Source organism: Podarcis raffonei, chromosome 2 (assembly GCF_027172205.1).
Source record: "Podarcis raffonei isolate rPodRaf1 chromosome 2, rPodRaf1.pri, whole genome shotgun sequence".
NCBI classification, from domain to species: domain Eukaryota; kingdom Metazoa; phylum Chordata; class Lepidosauria; order Squamata; family Lacertidae; genus Podarcis; species Podarcis raffonei.
The window spans coordinates 49,517,983-49,539,240 of NC_070603.1; the positions used below are offsets into that span (position 1 = coordinate 49,517,983).

At 39.8% G+C, this 21,258-nt stretch overlaps 1 protein-coding gene across 2 annotated transcripts in view; it reads right to left on the bottom strand.

The window, feature by feature from the left end:
- Positions 1-21,258, bottom strand: part of SLIT3 (slit guidance ligand 3) — a 405,171-nt gene that overhangs the window by 340,642 nt on the left and 43,271 nt on the right. For both annotated transcript variants that reach the window (XM_053376507.1, XM_053376506.1), the window contains exon 4: positions 19,841-19,912. In XM_053376507.1, coding sequence (XP_053232482.1) covers positions 19,841-19,912 — 72 coding nt within the window. The remainder of the gene's footprint in view (positions 1-19,840; positions 19,913-21,258) is intronic.

The following is a 21,258-nucleotide window of genomic DNA, read 5'->3' on the forward strand; positions in this document are numbered from 1 at the left end:
ACTGTTAGAGTGCTGATGTTAAAGAACGGCTGATTCCATTATTAATACCATTTCAAGATAACTCAGAAAGACACCCTCATCTAAACTCTGCAAACAGTACCACAGCAGAGTTTATGGCTGAATACATAACTGAAGCACAATTTCAACACTCTTTCTTTCAATTGTATCAATGGTCTTCTATTACATAAATGGATTTATTGGGGGTAAATGAAAATACTTGTTAGTATGATATGAGCAAGCAAATCTGAGTTATAGCTTTCAGAAATATGTAATTATTTATAGCAGAAGGTTAAGCATATGAAGCACAAGATGTTCATCATCTTCAATGTGATTTTGACATAAGAACTCACCAGGGGCAGTGCGTAGGATGAATACCATATTAACCAAGCCAAGGAACAGGCATGCAATCTCCCACACATATATGAGCAAATCATAGAAATGAATAGACTAATATTTCTTAAATTTTACAAGTTAGGGTAAAATCAAGTCCTGCACCATCTCCTTGCTTAGCTAATCCACAGTTCTGTTGGCTTTTCCCACTGGGTGGACTGCTCAGATTAATGCCACTCAGCTCTATGTAGGATTCTGATGGCCCCTCTGTTAAGTCTGCCTGACTTTTTGGTTCCTCTGCTTATTTAAATACTTTAAGGGAAGGGATGCCCCTCTTCTTATGGCCATACCAGCCCCTCAAGTATTCTATCTTTTCTTCCTTCTGAGGCCTAGAATTTATTTTATGTCATAAAATTTATATACTGGTTGCTTCTTTTTTAAAAAAAGAACAATCCACACACCCTCAAAGCAGCTGGGGGGCCCCCCCAAAAAACTGCTAAAAACAGGTATTTAAAACATTCAAATGTTGGTGCTGATATCTACAGACAAAAATCCAGCCTTAATCTGGGTAGGATGGGAAGGTCCCTCTCTCCTATTCTCCATGTTTATGAGCTGGACAGTGCTTCAAAGATTTTAGTACCTTTGGCAACCTAGCAGTTCGAAAGCACGTCAGTGCAAGTAGATAAATAGGAACCACTCCTGTGGGAAGGTAAACGGCGTTTCCGTGTGCTGCTCTGGTTCACCAGAAGCAGGTTAGTCATGCTGGCCACATGACCCGGAAGCTGTACGCTGGCTCCCTCGGCCAATAAAGTGAGATGAGCACCGCAACCCCAGAGTCGGTCACGAATGGACCTAATGGTCAGGGGTCCCTTTACCTTTTTACACGTCAATATACAGCAAGTCCCCACATTTAACCTGTGCACATTCAGCTTTACGTTGCGTGGCCATTAAAAAAAAAAGTATAGAAAGGGGGTAGAGTTCCAGAAAGAATATTTGGCAATCCCACCTACCAATGAACCCAATGGGTTTTGACTATACACAATTTTGGCTTTAAGCGCTATCTCTGGAATGTAAGCACCATGTAAGTTGCAGGCTTATTGTACCACAAAAAGCAGCTCTTGCATTAGTGTCTCAATAGAAAACATGTTGCTATGGAGAAGCAAACATACACAAATGCAAAGATCAGAATTGACTGAAGCACACACACAAAGGGACACATCTATTGTTTATGTTGTTGTTTTTCTGCACCTCATAAGGCATTTATGAGGGTAGGAAACAGTCACAGAAGTACGGTATGTATTATTTGCAGGGCAAGTTGTCAAAAGAGAAAGCAGTTGAATAATCAGAAAAGGCTACCTTCCATCCTGTCATTAGAGAAGGAAAACTATGCAAACTTATTACAGAATTTAAATGTCAAAATAATTTGTACAGCCCAATTGCCATTTAGATGAAGGATTAGAATATCTACCCAAATTAGCCAACAAGCTGTTCAGACTTCAACATGCAGCAGCCTTGGTCTCAGAACTATAATTCTTCATTGCTATGTTTCTGGTATATTCAACAGAGATATTTCTTTGAAAACACCACATTTCACACTAGATAACAGTCTCAGTTTCCCTGAAGAACAAGAGCAAGATTGTGTGCTGCTTTTCCATGAATTAACCATACGGCTGCTGTGACATTTAAAGCTTTGATTTGTACAAATATTCCCCACAGATTCTGCACCCCATTACAACATCTTCATAAGGCGAACTCCCAGAAAAAATGGCTGTCTGGGAGTCCCAATTCTATGGGGAAAGCTCATGAAATCAATTCTGCCTACAGACCTTTAAATGTCACAGAAAGATGAGCCCAAGGAAGAAGAAAAGATCCCTGCTGAGTCAGTTGCCACATCTGCAGTGGCGGTACCACAGTCCAGCAGAAAGCAGGTCAGCTATTCCTTCCTTTGACAGGTCTCCATAGTTATATAAAGAGAAAGGCATCTGAGTCCTGCTGCTGGGGAGAAAGTATTCTGCCATGATTTGGGACACTTTACACACATACAACTTCCCTGACCCTGAAGAGGTACACCAGGGTTCACCTGAAAATAACTTTTTTATTTGCCTGCCCTTGGCTTTCCTATTTAGCATCTCTTTTGATATGATTTCTAAATCTGTTTAATTGCAAAACACTCAAATACTGATGACTGGGAGAAAGTATCATTTAAAATGTTAAAGTAGTGATCTGCAGGGCAAACTCTTTCACTTCAAACAGTTTTTATTTCCTCAATTATTTCTTTACCATGAGGAAAAACTCCTGATAAGCTCATGGCTCCAGTCTTTTGACTGATTCTTCAAAGTAAGGCTCATACTTGGTTAGCTCATCTCCATAGTTTTGTTCAGAATGTGACTCTTAATTCTATAAAGCCTTAATCTCGTTTAAGCAAAGATTAGCCTTATTTGACCTTTCACCACGAAATAAACTTTTTAAATTAATCATGTGAAACTGATTAAAACAATATCATATAAATCAGAATCATTAACAACATCCTATAAGTAAAAATACCACTGTTAAAAAGATAACTTCTGGTAATAATCAATTGCAAGATAACCCTTGATTTGTCTTTTGATTTTCTACGTTTTACTATAGCTTTTTCAGATTTATGAAAAAGGAAATTGAAAAACCAATGGGCTTGGGGGATTTGGGAGGCGGGTACACGCATGCTCAGGAGGGTGCTGTGCCCAAGAAGTGGAAGCGCCGCAGCAGAGCGAGGCGAAGATCAGGTAGGAGTTGGGGTCCTGCCTCTGCACAGGCTGGCAGTGGCTTGGGTGCACACCATGGCCGCTGCCAGCTCGAGCCAGGGAAAGAGGTGTACAGGGACAGTGCCCATGAGCCTCTTTCCCTGGCTCAGGGCTATCCTCTTTTTGCTCTTCAAGATATGGCAACGCTATATGTATGTATTATCTTTCTTATTCACAGAAACATACGTACACAACAAGGGAAACACTAGAATCAATATGAAAAGTTAGAACCAAACAAGATACAGTGGTACCTTGGGTTACATACGCTTCAGGTTACATACACTTCAGGTTACAGACTCTGCTAACCCATAAATAGTGCTTCAGGTTAAGAACTTTGCTTCAGGATGAGAGCAGAAATCGTGCTCCGGCGGCGCAGCAGCAACAGGAGGCCCCATTAGCTAAAGTGGTGCTTCAGGTTAAGAACAATTTCAGGTTAAGTACGGACCTCCGGAACGAATTAAGTACTTAACCCGAGGTACAACTGTATGATGCAGGAGATGCAAAATCACTTTTTGTTTTGCTTTCTTATACTCACTAGCAGCCTCACGTGGCTTCTTTGAAGAGAAACAGCTCGGGGGGGGGGACCTATTTAAACCTTTCCTCCTGCCTGATTTTCCTTATCTAAATCCACACACATCTCCTGAAGCTCAGTGGGAGGAAGTATACAGGTACATACAGTTAACTATGTTTTCCTATACTCGCCATGCAGAGCGAACAACTTTGGGGTTGGAATTTAGAGTGAGAAAACTGTGTGACGAGAAAAGGAATACACACAGTCAGTGGCGTAGTGTGGGTTGTCAGCACCCGGGGGAAGGCAAGTAATTTGCGCCCCCTAACCCGTGGATTTTAGCAGGGGGCAGAGAGCTGCGAGTGCGAGCGCGCCCCCCCAGATGTTGCGCCCGGTGCGGCCCGCCTCCCCTGCACCCCCCACGCTACGCCACTGCACACAGTTCACATATAAACCCAGTACAAATTCCCCAATCCAGCTGAACAGAGATGTGAATTAGTGTGAGAGAGAGATGGAGTGGGAATCAAACAAATGTGGACACTTTAAAACCAATTGGGCTTAATTCTACAAATTAGGGCCATTGATAAAACAGTATATCATACAGATATCATATCATGGTGTAAGAACATGAAGATAAGCTCTGAATACATGGAGAGCCATGTTACACCTCATTCCAGTTGGCTTAGCATGCCGTATTTACACTGCTACAAAGTAATCTCTGGACAACGTTCCTGGACATTTTTGGAATGCGTTGCTTGGCCCTCTTCTTCTTAAGCTTATGTAGGACACACCCAAATGCTAACAATGTAAAGAACAATTACTGTTTTGCTGTTCAAGTTTTTTTATTCTAGCATTTGAAATATCTTTTTTTATTAAACTGAGCATGGATCTTTAAAAGCAACTCACATAATTAGAAGACCATGTGTATGCCTTCAGTATTCAAATCCTTATGTTGTAAGATAATGCATGCAATATTTAGAATGACCTCAACATTAGATTGCAAAGATGAAGTTTAGAAGTGTACAGCAGACAGTAGTTCTCCTGCTGAGAAGGCAGATTGCAATGTGCAAAGTAGCCACTATTGTGGAAAAGGTAGCTAAAATGAAAGAAAGGTTCAGTATTTGAATAGAAACAGATTACACACACACACACACACACACACACACACACAATGACAACAGCATGCTAGTTCTGGCACCACACCCACACAGTCTGGTGTGCCAACTAAGGTCCACGTTACACAAGACTATTTTTCTCCGGAGAGAGAAGGAAAAAGCATACATACTACATACACACAGTCACATGTGATGAATGCAGATGAGATTATGTACATGTGGTATAAATGCTTTTTCCTACTTGAAAGTCTGTTTTATACTTCAAAGACAATGACCACAAAGGAAAGTAAAACACTGTTATACATTCCTGCTACATCTGGAGAGAAGTAGACTGGGATACAATATTGTACAAGTACTATGTAGTAATTTTATATTGGTCAGGCAGCCATTTATCATGAAAATTCTTGATAGAGCCGGTTTGCATTTGTAGCCCAACATGTCCTATATTTAAGTAGGGAATCTATATAAACTATTTGTTCCTTTGTCTGCCTACTGCCAGCACACTTACAAAAAACCTTGTCAGGCAAACAACAGCCATCAGGACAACAGAAGCTAAACAAACATCATTTTACCAGCATTACAGTATGTTGACAACGTCTCAGTGTGAGCTCTTCATACAAGAGTGTCTTGATGGAGTGACAAAGCAGCATGATGCTATATTTTCACACTTTCCCAGAGCAGTTGGAATTCTAAATAAAAATTGGTGGTACAGGAAGAATACTCAAGGGTACAGTCTTTAAAGTGATGACACCAAGCTGGATATGAGAAAAGACCAGTGCAGTGATCTACAAGACCATGGAGAGAAGAAAAAGCACAAGGTTTTCAGAAGGAAAATGACCATAATTCAGGCTTTAGCAAAATGCAATCTGGCCATTATTTTCAATCATACATTGGAACTGAGATCAATGGAACGGAACGTAAAATACTCACTTAAAAATTTCCCTCACACTCAAATTGCTTTGTTTGCCCTCTGTGATGCCGTCATGCAGCCAAATTCAACTGGCTATGTAAAGAACTGGCATCATAATCATACGTACTTTCTATGATCCACAAATGGCTGGAATAGTTTATGATGAAGTGAGTCCACCATTAGTATATCTAGTCAGTGGTATAGCCATGCTTAGAGCTTAGAAAACTTCTAGATGCAAGTTAACAGCAATGTCTAGAACTTAATTTACCTAATTTATCAGGTGAATCCTTATCTGGAAAAGAGGGGTGTGGTGGCCATATTAGCTGCTTTTGTTACCTCTTTGTTAATCTGCCCTTGTGGAACCTCTGAAAGCTTTGATGGATACAGAACCCTGTTTGATGAGTACTAAATATTGTGATTGTATAACTTCTGTCTTCGGGTTCTGCAGTGCCACCAATTTGCTTCTGGAATAATACAAGGTGCTGGTCTTTAACCTTTGGATCTCTAAACAGTGTGGAATCAAGCCTATACATCTTTTCTTATAGAGTGACCATATCATGTCCTTAGGTTGCTGGAAGAGTCCCTGTTCTCAATCCTCTATTGGGCCTGGGAAAAGGGGTTGGGGTTGGCTATTGCTATACTAGGTTTTGCAGAATTCCTTTTCCACTGATGCCTATATTCAATTTTTTGAAAATAGTCAAGGAAAGGTTAAGCTCTTCTTTTTAAAGAAAGCCTTCCATTTGTTGTTCCTGTTATTCTAACTCGGGTTTTTTGTTGTTGTTAAAAGTTTATATTGTCTTGAACTGTTTTATTATTTTAAAATACAGTGGTACCTTAGGTTACAGACGCTTCAGGCTACGCGATTTCGGGTTGTGCACCACGCTGAACCCGGAAGTACCGGAACGGGTTACTTCCGGGTTTCAGCGCTCGCGCATGCGCAGAAATACTAAATCGCGCTTTGCGCATGCGCAGAAGCACCGAATCAGGACCCACTTGTGCACAGACACGCCGCTGTGGGTTGCGAATGTGCTTTCCGCATGGATCACGTTCGCAACCCATGGTTCCACTGTAATGAATTCATTTACGAAATGTGGTTTCATAATTGTAATAATAAATATTACAATAGATTAGTCTAATTGCCAGTTTCTCTTATCATGCCCACAATACAGATAATTTATGATAATGAAAAGATGGATGTTAAGAACTATTCTGTATCCTCTGAAGGCACCTCACAGCTCTTAGCCAAGATTTTGTCTTTCAAACTAATGCTCGTATTCTTCCCACTGCTCTAAGATTCTAAAGCAATGCCCATTAAAACAATATTTGAATAAAATAAGGCAAAGTTGTTGTTTCTTCTTCTTCTGTCAAATGGAAATGTACTTATTTGCTCACAGCTCTCCAGTAATTTCTGTGAATGCTTTAAGAGTGCTGTAATGATGGCATGCCCCTAACATCAATAAGCTGTAATCAAACAGTCAACTCTTCCCCCCCCCCCACCGTGAATGAAATATGGCAGCAATTTGACATCCCAGCAGTGCTTTGCTCTCCTGAACCCTGGCAGTGACCCAAGAGATTTGCACTCCACTGCTAATCAGAGAACTAGCCAAGGCCATTTCCCACGACATAGCTGAAATTCTCCTGCTGCTTACCTTGTCTGATTCAGTTACCAAGCCACGCCAAAGCTATTCGCTATATTCCTGATTGTCAATCATGGCACTTTTCCACTAGACACTCCCTGTGCTGCACACTCCAACCTTGCTAAGAGATGCTGTGGGACAACTCAGCTATTTCTCCATGTCCACTGCGGCCTAGTATCAGTAAGTGACTTTGATCAGGAGAGAAACTATCCCACCAAAAGCAGACAAATAGGAAGGAACACAAGCAATTGAGAATTAAGCTGAAGCTCAAGTCCTAGTGCTGGAAGATATGTGTGTATACACAGGTATGATGTTCACATTGGTGTATTTACTGCTGGAAATTCCAACCTAACAATGGGACACCCCTACAACAATAACAACATGTAGAAAAGCCCCTATTTATTTATTTATTCGGTTATGTCAATCTCTACACCACCCTTCAATATACTCACAGGGCAGTTTCAAACAATGAGTGAAATTATACAATTAAAAAATAAAATACAGCAGTAAAACGATGATGATTAAAAAGTTAAAGCTGTGCACAAAGCTGCAACAGTCAAACCATCACATTATTAACACTTAAAAGGTCTGAGAGAATTAAAGAAGGTCTTTGCAAGCACCAAAAGGATAGCAAAGTAGGCATCAGGTGAGCCTCCTGGGTGAGAGATTTTCAAAAATAGCATACCACAGCTGACAAGGTCCTCTCCCCCAGGTAATCACCCACCTTTAGGTTTAATTTGATAGTATATATGATAGTCTTCATGATGCATTTGTTATGGTGAAAAACCATAAGAGGCAGAGAACCTGTATCTGATCCTGAGTCCTGATACCAAGCACCAGGATATTGTGAGAGAAGGATTCAGATGGTGCGTGAACATCCAGCTGTGACCAACAGAGAAATCAGACCTACAACCAACAAGCCAGAGTGGGAAGGGCAATAATCTCTCATTCTATAATGGCTCCCACATCTCAGTTACTCCTTGCTCTGAGCAAACCAAACTGGATCTCTCTTAAAACTGGTTGTGGGCTTCTGTTATCCCCCAACCTCTTGCTTCAGCTTCACCTGAGCCACGTCTTGCCTGAAGTTAGGTCTGAGAATCATGAGATCATAATATACGTCTTAGAGTGGGTCCAATGGAGTTCACTCACACAATAGAGAAAGTATTAATAAAAAAAGCAAACAATATGGTTGGACCTTGAACTCAAGGAAACAGCTCTGAGCATGTTCAGAACAAATGTATTGGCTATTGGATCTACCAGAATAGATCTGCTAGTGTGGCTGGATTGCCATCAGGACAACAGGGGGGAAGGAAAAACTGCACAAGCAGGGATAATACCCAGGAGCTCCATTAACATACAGATTTAATATTGCAATGTCCCGTCCCATCCAGCCCCTGAAACAGATGGGTGGGAACTCCCAGACATAGCATTACATTTGGACCAAGACTGAGTAGTACAGAGAACTGACTGGTCAGACAATAGGAGACTGACAGAAAAGTATCTAGGACTCTCTCTACATTGAAATGAATTGTGGCAGGATGTGTTGGGAGGAAAATAGTGTGGCTTTCAGATTTTGAGGGAAACTTTTTTACTAATTCCTTCACAATTCACTTGGTAGGCCTAAGTCCTGGTTTTCTGGATGGATCAGCCTCCACTGACTTTCACTGGGGAGAAGGAGAAATGAGGAAAGGAAACAATACAACAAACTAAAATACTATAAATCAACAATAGCATGTCATTATTTGTAATCATGTTTCAAAAGTAGCCTGTCAATAAACAATGTTTACTAACAACTTGGGTGCCCATCAGCCACATGGGACCCTAATTCTGCACATACTTGTGCATACCTATAAATCTACCACTGTTTATGATGAAAATGTTATTTATTTATTAAGATCTCTTTTGGGCTTTCCAACCAGAACCCCCAAAGCAGTGTACAACATGCATAAAAATACAGGCATTCCACTTAAAATCTCACTCTTGAAACAAAGATATTTATATTTAAAATAAAATGTAATTGCTTATAAAATCTTCCCCATGTTCATTATAAAACCCTCAATTGCTTATATAAATGAGGTATCCATGATTTTACAATTCAATTTGAGCCCTGGCAGATAACCAATTCACAATAGTTTAAAAACAAAAACAAAACACCATCCTTTTATTTCTCTGGATTAGTCAAATTAGGATTAGCAGATCAGTGTCTCTGGAAGAAATACTGTCTGTTCCATTTAAGTAGCACTCAGATCACATGCCAGAAATGGCACTTAACTTTCTGACATAATTTATTTTCTTTATGCAGTTTTATCTAACAATTCATTCACACATTGTTAAGAAGGTTCCCAAATGAAACTCTTAAAACACATCTATGGGACAAAAAGAGAAAGCATATAACACAAGGACACTGAGACTTGATCCTACCAAATCAAAAAGTCAAGAGGTAGGGTACATTAGCTAAAGCATTTAAATAGTTTTACATTTCAATGGTAATTTTATTGGCAATCTCTTGTTTATCAGTACTGTAGTGGGGATCATTCCATAGTTTTTTGTTTTAATTTTTTTGCAGTGCAAATATATATTTAATATGAAAACTTGCCTATTTAGTTCACCAACTACCAAGTCCTTTAATCAATCAACTACCAGAAAGTCTTTTGAACTGTGTGTCACACAATTCCCCCCCCCCGTCAGTTACCTAAGAGCCAATCACAAAACCACAGCATGTACTAATTCCATCATCAGAAGTTTCCATGGAAGTACAAGAGAAGGAGGGAATGAACTATTAGAAATAGCCTTTTATGTGCTGTCACAGAAAGGTGAACTTACTCAGGAAATAAGCAATCACTGATGTTTCATCAGGGTATATTTGTACCTTCTTTGGGGATAGATAGATAGATAGCATATCTATCTATCATCTATACATACATACATGCACACCCACACACAGTTATTAACCCAGCATTTTCCACAGCCACCCTATTGGAATATTTTTCCCTACACAAAATTATGTGAACAGTCATTTCTAGAATTACAGATACATTCCAAACTCAGTTTATGTAGCAACAAGTATATTTATTTATTGACCTATAAACCAGTGTGCAACTGACATAACATCTTCAGCTACACAAACTTCTTCCTCAGCATTTGTTCCCAGACACAGGACTCAAGGCAGCTTACAGATAAAACAGGAACAGGAAACAATTATATACTACATGTTAATATCCATGTTCTACCTCCTCAATCATTTTCAAGAGGGCTACAGTGAGCAAGCAAACACTATGCAGGTACAGCACTCTCAAATTCTGTCAAAACAAATCTCCCTGAAGTCAAGAACAACTTGAGTTGATGCTTCCTAGATTTAGCTATGAGAAATGATCTACTCAGTTTTCTCCAAGGGTTGTGAAAAGGATGGGGGTGGATGAGGATTTAGGAAGTGTTTTAAAGCCACAAATAAGGAGCTTAATATAAATAAGAAAAGAGGCAGCTGCTAAACTGACCTGCTATGCTGTTAATCACAAGTTGCACACATGGACACATCCATCAAACTTATAATACTTGGTAGACCGTTTACTTCCTGATCCCAAAAATATTCATACATAAGAAGGACATGTGAAAATCAACTATTAGCTCACAACTCCATTAATACGGGATTCCTAAGGGACGCGGGTGGCGCTGTGGGTAAAACCTCAGCGCCTAGGACTTGCCGATCGCATGGTCAGCGGTTCAAATCCCCGCGGTGGGGTGCGCTCCCGTTGCTCGGTCCCAGCGCCTGCCAACCTAGCAGTTCGAAAGCACCCCCGTGTGCAAGTAGATAAATAGGGACCGTTTACTAGCGGGAAGGTAAACGGCGTTTCCGTGTGCTGTTCTGGCTGGCCACGTGACCCGGAAGTGTCTGCAGACAGCGCTGGCTCCCGGCCTCTAGAGTGAGATGAGCGCACAACCCTAGAGTCTGTCAAGACTGGCCCATACGGGCAGGGGTACCTTTACCTTTACCTTTAAGGCCTGCTTATGTGAGAACTTGAATTCCCAATTTTCTTAATCCTTGCTATAGCTGAACTGTTTAAAATGGCATAGCTAGCTTCCCTATGTTATTCTTTAGATTTCAGTAGAAGACTTATGATTTTGCAGTTTCCTATTCATCTGGAATCTGAACAGCTGATTTGCAATATAAAATGGCTATACAATAAATTAAGGTTTTGTGCAGACATGTTATCTATGGTTGATTTTCTTTAACCATTGTGTCAGATGGCAGTGGTGGTTGCTCATGAGTAACCAGGCAGGACTCCGACCTGTCTTTTACAGGTTTTATTTGGTGCAAAACTATTTACAGTGCAGAACCACAAGTTCATGTCTGCCTCAATCGCTAGCAGAATCCAGGAGTGGTCCCTTCCAGGTCCTCCCCCAACACAAGAACTTAGTCACCCCCAGCCGTTTCCTTCCTTCTTTGCGTTTTAACCCTCTGCGCAAGGTGGGCGAAGGAAGAGGCATGTTTCCCTCCTGGCCAGCCTGGCAAGGAGCAGTGCTGAGGCTCCTAGCAGCATCCTCTAGCCCTTTCCCTCTTCCCCACTGGAGGTGTGGCTTTCTCCACCGCAGGAAGAGGAACTGCTTCACAAGATTTTCAGAGGTTCCCTGTATCCCAACGGCCCCTCTGCCTCCCTTCCCTGTTCCGATGGCAGTCCCCTGACACATGGCTAAGTATTACATCACCTAAATGAAGGTTAGGGGATTAGTTTGCAAATCAGGATATGGAATTAGGTGTGCAGTAAGTATGTAAAACATGGTTTCATTGTACATCTGTCACCTTAACCATGGTTAAGACAACAGACCATGGCTAGTACTAACCACTGTGAAACATTCAACTTCTTTTGGCTGAAGTTAGTAACAATATATATGCTCCACTTGTTGACAGAAACAAAAGCATTTTAGAGTGAACACATTTTAGGAAATGATTAGCAAACATCTTTTATCCACATATTTTTTTACATGCTAGTATAAGATGGAAATTCACCATCAACTGCAAATAGGCCTTTTTCCTATCTTCAGAAATTATTTTCTGGATGTTTCTGAACTAAACTACTTTCAGGTCCTTGGTTTGAAGAAATCCATTATCAGGCAACAGTCTGAGATTGTGCTTTCAGCTGGTTCTAGTCACAGTGATGGATGTCTCTCTTGTGGCCTATGTTGAATCTGGCTATGAAGTTCATTCACATCTTACGCAAAGCTCTGCAAATAGTACAGACATACTAAATTGGATATACTAGAAGCTTTCTTAGCCAGCTTCAGATTCCTTGCTATATACTATAAAGCAATCTAGCATGGCTATCTTCTACATTTTTAGTACTAAATTTGTATTTTGCAACTATTTTCATCCAAATGTATATCATAACAAACAGGCAGAAATTTGTCTGAGTTTTTCATGTTTCAATGATTTTAAATTTCTTCCCCTGCATTCACTTCAAATAAAATATTCTACAGTATGAGCCTCCTGGAAACAACCTGATACCAGACAAAATATATATATATTACTGATGTGAACTAGAATAGTTCCCTTGCACAAGTGATTACGTCCTTTCCTCACTGGTATTTATTACTGGTATTACAAACTACAGTGTAAAATTCACATGAAGCAACAGAAATGTAGATGGCACATGGGTTTCCCCACTTTTCTGAAAAGTCCCTTGTGAAGTACACTCCCCACCCCCATTCCATTCACAGCATGCTTAGAATGGTGTTTTGTTTTTGTTTTTTACCTGGGGCTATATACTGTTTTGAGTACATGTTCCATTGACCAATATTTGTAGAAACTTTCAAAATACAGTCGTACCTTGGTTCTCGAATGCCTTGGTACTCATACGTTTCGGTTTTCGAATGTTTTTCAGAAGCCAAATGTCCAACGCTGCTTCCGCTTGAGTATAGGAAGCTCCTGCAGCCAACCAGAAGACGTTCCATGGTTTTCAAATGTTTCGGGAGTCAAACGGACTTCTAGAACGGATTACGTTCAAGAACCAAGGTACGACTGTATAAAACTGATCAATATTTGTTCAGGTTATAGGTATTGGTTATAGGTATTGGTGGTGTGTAGGACTTTCCAGAATGATGCCTGGTAATATTTAAATGCCAATCTATTAAAGAAAGATAAAATCCACACACACCCCAGAAAACTAGTGTTCAGGTTACCAATTAGCAAATTATTTATTACATTTATGTCTTCTTCCCTCCCTCAAACAAATTCAAGGCAACTATATGGGAATATCAAATTTTATCTAAGCACAAATAAGTGATATTTCTTAGAGTAATAAGTAGTTAGCCTAGAGTGCATAAATGCTCTGGGCAGCTTACCACTGGTAAGGCCATTAAAAAAAACCCCCACCATTCTGGCAAGAGCTTCTGCCCTTCTCGAAGAGCCCAGAAATAGACAAGAACTGTCCCAGACTTCACAGTGAGCCTCTGAGAGATTCAGGAAGCAATGAAACTATTTTCTGAGCCTCTCTGAAGTCAGCACTAGGTCAAAAAAAAACAACAACCACCCCACACACACAAAAAAGCACATGCCAGCCTCCAGGGAAAGGAGCATGCTCAGAACTAGAGAGCAGTACAGGAACTTACTTGAAGGCGCTCAAACACCTTCAAAGATCAGCATGGCCTCAAAATTAAGTTCCTGCTACTTTTAAGGACAGTCCGAAAACTGAACTAAATGTCAGAAGAACGTAAAAAAATGGAAAATGGAAATCCTTCTCCTCACCTGCACCTGGGATTTGGTATTATCATGCATTGTTGTATATTTCAGAATATTACATGTTTCTTTTCTTTTATTTTATTTTTTAAAAAAGAATTACCTTGCCCCTACAAGCAAGGGCTAGGTCAATAGCAAGCACATATTTTGACTAGCTACCAAGGACAGAAGAGCACATTACAAATGCACAAGTGCACACTTAATTTTTGGTTTAAATGCACATGGAAAAATGAATGGTATTAATACAAATAGATGTTTGAAAACACCTGTTACAGGATTGGCTGCTGTGCATGGACATGTGAATGTTCACTGGAAAACCTTGTTTGATGCTACACAAGTCTATGAATTCGTCTGTGTGGAGATTTAAACCCAAGTATCCTTGTACCAGTGCTACAGTGTATGAACAGTTTACACTTGCTTTCAGTTACTGCACAATCTGGTATCTACATTAAGTATGATTTTCAGAAGAAAATTCTAACCACTAAATGGGCAGAAGAAGAAGACAAAAAGAGAGAAAATATTTTTTGTTCTGTTCTGTTAAGAGAATTAAGAGTTCTCTTTCTGAACATTGTGAACACATTTCCTATACAACAAAATCCTTGCTAATTATCAGTGGTGTGTTGTTGGTTTTGTTTTTTTTTTAAAAACACAAAACAAAACAAAATCAACCAGTCTATTTGAAACTCATGATTATCCCTTTACATTCACTGTTGCTTCTCTTTCCATTTTGCCACATTAGAAAAAAAGGGAAACATCTGCACATATTAGTTTTGAGTAGCTAACTTCACACAGGGGAGACTGGAAATCCAGGATGGAACCTCGATTATTCACTTTCTGACATCCCCTCATTTGTTTCCTACTCCTTTCAGATAATTTGTTAACGTTCCTTTCATACTTCAAGAAAATAAACAGAGCCCTCTGCCTCACTTGGAGTAGACTGAACCGAAAGGTGCCATAAGGATTTGCAACCAGAGTCACTTTTCCAGACATGATTTTGTTCAAATTATGCCATTTAGAGTCAGCACGCAATGCAAGCAATAAAAATAGCTCCAGCTTGATAAATGGTACAAGAGCCTCTCAGCAGTCTGTAGTTCTCACCTCTGACCTAGTGAACATCCTTTCAAACCTGAAGTGCCCCCAGGAGAACTGGTGTTCCTTGTAATTATTTACCATCTTCTGAGCAGACCTGCTGGGATCTGTACACAGTAAAGCCGCAATTCCTGAATGAGCCAAAACCATAGCAACCTCTGCTTAATATGGTCATGTTCATTTTGCCCTGGCAGTGCTTAATCATTTGAGCTCGTTTACAAGGTGAGCCACTTGCGCCTGCTCTCACATGAGAGGGGACCTTTAATTTAAGGGCACATTCTCACAAGGCACTTGCCTCACAAGGTTAGCTTTCTCTCTCTAAATAACTGCACAGTGCGAAAAAGGCTCTCGTCTGCATCAGATCCCAAGTAATGTCAAGGCACACTTCAAGGTGCTGTTTTTATATATTTAGCCCTAAGCAGTTAGGGCACAGATATTAGGAACAGCCCTGTCCCACCACGTTCACAACAAGTACACAACTAGGCTTCAGAAGAAATTTATTTTTGCTTTATTGTAATGTTAAAAGTAGATACAAAGGGGAGAGATATAACAGGGTATGTAAAAGTGCCTCTGTGCGTCATTTGAGCCAAGGAGCTTTCCAGAGACAAGTTATGGGAGAGACAAGCTTCTTGTTCCCAAGGTGCTAGAAGTTAGATCTTTCCTACAGTTTTCTGGGGCCTTTAAAAATAATAGTCTTGACAGGCTTTTGTGCATTTTCTTCTAATAACCAGGACAATGTTTAATAGACATCATTTCAAGGGGGCACTTGATTGGAAATGCATGTTTGAAATTAGAAATGCTCTTAAAAAAAATAAGAAGAGCAAAACTAAATCAATTGTTTCAGTTCACCGCTAATTTAAAGGAAGGACCTCCTGTTTTTCTGCATAGTCTATTTATTCCTCTTCTAGCTCTTGTTGGGTTTGAAGGTCTTGGGCTTGATTGGAGCTAGCTTTCTAAAAGGAAGGTTTATGGGGTAATTTTTAATCAGTTTTAACATAATTTTCCAATTTTATCTTGCTAGTTTTATTGGGGGTTTTTATTTGTTTTAAAGTAATTGCTACCTACTTTAAGACATAAGGTTGAAACAGAATTGAAGGTGTAGGAAATATTGCCCCAAACTGTCAACTTCGCCAGTTGAAGTTTGACTTCACTTTTGTTTCCCCATCTCACAACCACAATCTAATCCATCTTCACCTACATTCTACCAAATTATTCTTAAACCTATGGGAAATGTATTGCACAATAATCAGTGAGCTATCATGGTGAACTGTTATCAAAACCCAACAATAACAACAGGAATATGTCAAACTAGACACAATTAAAAAGCAGTTAGATGAACCACATGGGAGCAAAAAGAAGCACCACAGCAATGATAGACATTTTTGTTTGTATAACTGTGCATACACATAAAAGAAAGTACCTCCGGTACTTCTCAATTAATTCAAAGAATTCCTTACAACAGAAGAGTAGGCGCTGGTGTTCACTGGGACTAGTAAGGTGGAAGACAGAGGGGAAAATAGTAGGTGGGGCCAGAGCAAAGGACAGAAAGATCCAACTAATTCTAGTTTTGTTCTACCCTCCTGCCTGCTGAGTTCTACAAGGACAACACTGAGACTAAAGAAGAGGTGGTGGAGGAGGAAGAAGCTGACAGTCAACACCACTTCCTGGGCTGGTTGTAAGTAAGAGGGCATAACAGAATAATGTACTTAATGGTCACTAGCACAAGTGACTTAAAAAAGAAGACTTGTTAGTCCAAAAGTAAAACCAACCTACTTTAGGCGGGTTACTCCCAGGTAAATGATATCTACCTTAGTCAAACCAAAAGAGGATCATCAACACTATGACATGTTAAATCATGATTAGAAATTTCATGCCATCCTTTACTATTTAGGTTCCATCAAATTCCCATAACCTGGCCAAAACCAAGATGAAGAAGGATGTTGACACAGTAGTTCTGGTATTACGCTGCTAAACTTAAGGAAACCAAGTAAAGGCCTCAGAGGATCCTGCCTCCTTTCACAAAAGTCCTCTGAGCTTCTTGTTGCTGCCAGAGGCAGATTTAGGGGAGCACAACCAGTTCACCCGCATTGGGCACAAAGCTGAGAGGGCACTGCAGGAGGCATCACAAAAATGATGACCAACGGAAGGTGAGAGGAGTTGTGTGTACTGAACTTTGGCATTGTACAGGTTGCCACTGAAATTTTAAAGCCCAAAGTCTGCCACTGCTGCTATGCTCGTGCTGGTACAAACAACAATACATCATATACAGATGTTCTGTTAGCCTGATATAGTAATTAAAACTTGATACAGTCATTCAGAAGGAACCGTTAAGTTTAAACTGATGCTTGTTGATGGCTCACCATCACCACCAAAAAACCAGAAAAACAATTTGAGCATTACCCAAGGAGGAAGTATGTGCAAGGAGAACAGCTTACTAGTCTTCCCGCAAGTTGTATGGTTGGCAGGGCTCAACTGTTCAAGGTACAAGTTTTGGTTTTTCAAATATCAGTGAAACTTGATATCCATTGTTAGATGGAAATCATAAATGTTAGCTTTGTTTTGATCACATAACTAAACAATGAACACTGTCTAGCCCACTAACTTCTTTATTACTTATATGTGGATTCAGTGATCTGAATGTCTATTTCAAGAATCATTTTCTAGAAGTGGTATAGATTGAAACAGAAGTGATTCAGTTACAAGTACCTCAATTCAGACATTTCTATCTCCCTCCCCTCTCCCTCTTCTTCCTGACCTTTTAAAAATGCTTTGCCTTTTATATTGGGGGCAGGAAAGTATAAGTAAAGTATCATAAAACTTTAATAAAATGACCTTGGAAGAAAAAGCAAACATGCAATGTATGAACTCCAGACTCCTCCTCCTGGCAAGAAAGGATAGAATAAGGCATGCATCAAACTCCTTTAACAAGATGCTTGTTCCATTTTAAGGTTGATTCTCCTGTATATTCCTACCAGTAATATCAAACAGATGTTACAAAGGACCATAGAAATAATTATAGATGTTGCAGACATATGCTGTATTGAAAGATACTATAATTTGATTGCTTCCTTATAACTTTGGCTTTTACAGGGCTGTCCAAGTGGTTTATTTGTTTCATTTATACCTTCAGAGGATGCATACCTTCCTCATAGTTATGTAAGCTGCTGGAGAAAATACCAAGGCACAACATATTTGCATTCAGCTACATTTGAAAATTTGAAGTTCTTAATTAAATAGCTACTGGAAGTATAAGTAATGAAAAGCCCATGTTTGAAGGAGTTGACACTAAAATCCAGGGAAACTTTGTCTCAGTAGACAAGAGAGTTGTTACCTTTTAGTGCTTCATTCTTGTACAGTAAAAATATTTGCAAAGCTTAACTTCACATTTTTGTGTGAAAATGAAGTTATCTTCTTGTAGGAAATACCTGGCATTTTTCAAACAACCTTTATCATCTTTGCTATTGTTAGCTTTGGCCAGAAACAAAAGATCAACTTATTGACTGGCACAGAGGACAGGAAAAAGGTGAATGCTGAATGCTGGCTGATTGCTAGGTCTATTAATATTCTGAGAGCCATGCATATGCTGTGACTGCCAGATTATCAACAGCATTTTTAATTTAAGCTTTTATAGTGAATGGGATTCTTTTGCAAACGTACCTTTTCATAAACCTAGAAAAAACCTTTTTGTATGTGAGCTATCAGAGTAAAGTCTTTCAGAATGCCGGGGGCAGAAAATGTTCCAACACATCTATCCTAACCACCCCACACCTAGTGCTAATGACTGGGGAGGACGGTGCACAATCACCTCTCCACTAGTCCCTGTCAGAAGAGTATATCACTGCTGACCAGGGTGCTGTGGGGAATGGGACTGTTCTGCCACAGGAGAGACTTCTGCTCCACTCAAGCAGACAGTAAGCTACCACCAGTCGTAGACTGTGAAAATACCCTGAAAAAGAGTGTTTCTGGGCAGGCTGAGAGGTAGGGTCCTGGTTGCTTTGGGAAACTCTGTGGATTTCCTGGGGGACTTTGTGCCCTTCCCCCCGTCTGGAGCTGGCCTAGCTCCACTAGAAGAAAACAATGTGTGCATCCCATCCTGTCCTGTCCCGTTCCGTTCCGTCCCTTCCACATCCCATTCCCTCTGGCCTGCAGCAGCCAGCAGGGCTTTCCATGTGGTAAAGATTCCGCCACTCCTTCCCATCCCCTCACTAGGGCTGCTTTTCCCATTTTTCTTATAAATCACTGTACTGTAAATTTAAGTTAGGCGAGGCTGCAAATTCAATGGCTTGACCATTGTTGCTTAAATTCAAGTTAACCCATATCTTGCAAATATTTCAAGACACGTGACAAGTGACAATCATCACAGAGACATAAGAGATATTTCCATCAAGAAACGTAAGTGATTACAGCACAGCTGTAATCACAGCGTGAATATACCAAAACCACTCTCTTTGTGGTTACCAACTTCTCAGACTCCTCCTGTATAAAATATGTTGAAAAGGAGTTGTAACATCAGCAACCTTCAATTTCTAAATAAATCTACAGCACCAGTAAAAGGAGAAGGAAATGTTTCTCAAATTTGTTACTCAAATATGTTTTTCAGCAAAGAGTTTGTACAATAAACCAAGACACAGCTCAAAATCCACTTCAAGAAGGCATCATACCAAAACCTCACAGCCAAAATTGCTGACTAAAGAACCAAACAAAGCACTTATACTATGCCAAAAATAAAAACTATACTTACAGTCTGGTCAGTTTCAGAGTGTTCTGAAAAAGCAGCTCTGGAAGAACTTGAAGTTTATTTCTGTTCAGCCGCCTAAATAAAGAATGACCAAAGTTAACAAAGATTATCTGGAGACTCTTCCAGGACAGCAAATGTTATGAACAATAAAGGTTTACAAATGGTACTCTACACACAGAATCTTTCAGGGTTTGTTTTTTTTAACAGTCTGATCTTTGGGGGAACGGGGACAATTGCAGTAAACCTTGAACCCAAGCTTTCTTTTCAAATTTTAACTTTTGTGTCTAAGAAGCCTTTCTCTGCCTGTTGCCACACTCCTATCCCAAGAAAATATGACAGAGGGCACAGGGCAAAGAGAGGGATCCTGTTGAACTGAAAACTCCAGGTTTTTTGAGTATTCAACAGGAAAATTTGAAAACCCACATGGCTTTTGAAGCAAACCCAGGATCACACACTGCTAATTTCAACTGGTTTCTAAGTATGGAAACCCTGCTTTTTTGAAACTTTAAAGATGCCCTCATTTATACCGTGCTAAGATATATTGGAGATCTTGAAGGATCCAATTCCAGCATTGTTCGTATCTATGACTGTATTCACATCTGCAATATAGTTTTCACCTTCTACAATTACATTGTGCTTGTTCTATTACTCCAAACACTTCTTTCCTTTTTGTTCCATTTCCAAGGAGTTACATCAGAGCATGCTACAATGCTCAAGTCCGGATTTATTCAGTTGCAGGCAGAATAGCACATAGTGTATAAAAAGACACTTCTCTTTCCACTAAGCATCTAGGTTCTGAAATAGGCATACCATTTATATTCTTGCTCCTTTGTTATATTACCAAACTATTTCTTTTTCAGCCTTTAATTTCCTATGTTATGGTTCATTTAAAAACCCTATGCAAAAGAAGTGAGCCATATAGTACAAACTCCAAGAGCTTCTTTAGACACACCAGTTACACTTTATGACTGATTTGAGATTTGTGAAAATCACTCATACTAAGCCCTTAGATAACTTCTGAAACCCACAGATGCAGCAGGACTAAAGCCACAGTTATTCTCTCTTTACACATAGGACCTTAAGGAGTCGAGGCTCTAGGAACCAGCATCACCTCATCACTGTTGTCTCCCTGATAACAAGATTCCACAGATATAATTTCTATACACTCTCCTGGGCACTTCATCTAAGTACATCACAACCTTAATAGGATCTAACAGAAGAAAACAAAATACATTAATATACAGTATCAGTTAACAAACTGGGAGTGTGATTGAGGAAGGGCAGCCCATGTTTGTGTTAGTATCGTTAACAGCAACAAAAAAAGTTATAATATTTTGTGTTCCTTAGCTTCTACTCCACCAGCTTTTCAAAAGAGATGTGGAATTTAGCAGCTGGGCCAGCAATGCTTTCTTTAGACGTAA